General features: G+C 35.8%; 1 protein-coding gene across 1 annotated transcript; it reads right to left on the reverse strand.

The window, feature by feature from the left end:
* Positions 1–1057: 1057 nt before the first annotated feature.
* On the reverse strand, positions 1058–1278 carry VTP21DRAFT_10228 (uncharacterized protein; the record flags this gene model as incomplete). Its single annotated transcript, XM_069389541.1, has 2 exons — positions 1058–1131; positions 1203–1278. 2 exons carry the CDS (start codon positions 1276–1278, stop codon positions 1058–1060), a joined length of 150 nt encoding a protein of 49 aa, XP_069253954.1.
* Positions 1279–1748: the final 470 nt, after the last annotated feature.

Here is a 1748-nt window from a genome sequence, read left to right on the forward strand (position 1 = left end):
TTCACTATAATTTGTAGACTCCTCTCCCATTATTAATATCTTGAAAAATAGGTGAAAAGTTTGTAAAAATTTAGGGAATCGCGAACCTCCTCCACCTTTTCTACATGCTCCTATACGTTTTCTAGTAGTTTTCACCAGGAGAGTTTTTTGTAGGGAGCCGTTGTATGACGATGCAGATGGCAGCAATCAAAATATCTTGATAAGGTATATTTCAATGTTTGATTCAAATTAACCAGAAATAGTCTGTCATTATAGGTGGGGAATTATGTTAAATATGTATATAGCTAAATATTTCTTGAAATATAAATAGTAATAAGACATCTATAGTTTTTACTTTATAAAATGGAATTTCTTACATTCTCTAATAAAAATAAAATATAATGTTATAAATATCATGGAACAACTCTGATTGAACCATACATTCCAAGAGCACATTGTAGTGTGCAAATATAATACACCATACCAGGAGACCTAAAAGATTTTATATAGGTACCAGCTATCATTTAAAGAATATTATGAGCACTCTAGAATTGCTTGCAACGTAAAGATTAAAAAAAATTACCTCCTATCTTTATTCCTGAACTCATTAAATCATACGGATCTACTCCTTGAGGTGCAGAAACCATAGGGGACGCACAACCAGCGAATCCGGGATTGTGTGCTCTCATAATGTTGTGAGGCAGGATACCTTCCCATCTAAAAATGACCGGTTCACCTACTCGCACTGTTATATCTTTCGGGGAGAATGAGTAAGGTCCGATACCCCCGCTAGATCCAACTCGAACTACTTGTTGGGCGAATATCAAATTGAATAGTCCAAAGAAACAAAAAAGAAATCGCATCATACTGATATAATTTAATCTTGAATGAGCGGAAATGCTTTCAGATGTATTCCCGGCTCGAGTCCCGGCCTTTTATATTTGAATGCCACTAAATTTGCCCAACCCATACAAAATCAATCCCCTGTATTCCACTTTTGTAATTCGATAAGGCCATAGCTTTCAATATTGTCCGAGTTTGATTTTCAAGTTTCATATGCGACTCTTGTAGTATTAGGCTACAAATGGGAGTTTCCAAGCTTGATCAGACATACCGCATTTAGATTTTGAAGAATCAGCGTTTCAGAACTCTCTGCAACAGTATTAATATATCCTTAAAAATACAATATATATTCAAGAATATTTATTCTCGAATGGCCATACCGTTTTGGATATCGATTCTTGTGCCGTAAATGTTCACCATATATACTGCAGGCAGGAAAGTGAGTTTGAGAAACATATGTATCATTTGGCCTCATCCTCTGGCATCGAAAATGGCATATTACATTGTGCGACTTTATTCAAGGTAAATGTTATATTCTATGGTAGTGATTTATCGCTAATTTAAAATTGTAACAATCCAGTTGGGAAACGAACATAGAATATATTTCACTATTCATCGCTTAATCGTTGATTCATTTTCAGGGCAGATCCTCCTGAAAGATCTTGGATTTTTATTAAATAGACTGCGGACTTTGTCAGCAGTCCACGCTTCAGGATGATGAGGCCGATTTATTGGATAAAATGAGCTGGTACAAAGAATAGAGAAAAAGTAAACAAAAAAAAATCGTACGATAATCTGAACGTGATTTTGCTATAAATATGAACCGACCAAGGAGATGTTTCCTCGGCCGTTTTGAGCTGGATACTTCCGTTTAAGATGAGTTCCCAACCCGAAATTCTTCATAGTGGGTCAGAGAGCGATTCCGG

The sequence above is a fragment of the Calcarisporiella thermophila genome (genome assembly GCF_041956535.1).
Source record: "Calcarisporiella thermophila strain CBS 279.70 unplaced genomic scaffold VTP21scaffold_6, whole genome shotgun sequence".
In the NCBI taxonomy this organism is placed as follows: domain Eukaryota; kingdom Fungi; phylum Calcarisporiellomycota; class Calcarisporiellomycetes; order Calcarisporiellales; family Calcarisporiellaceae; genus Calcarisporiella; species Calcarisporiella thermophila.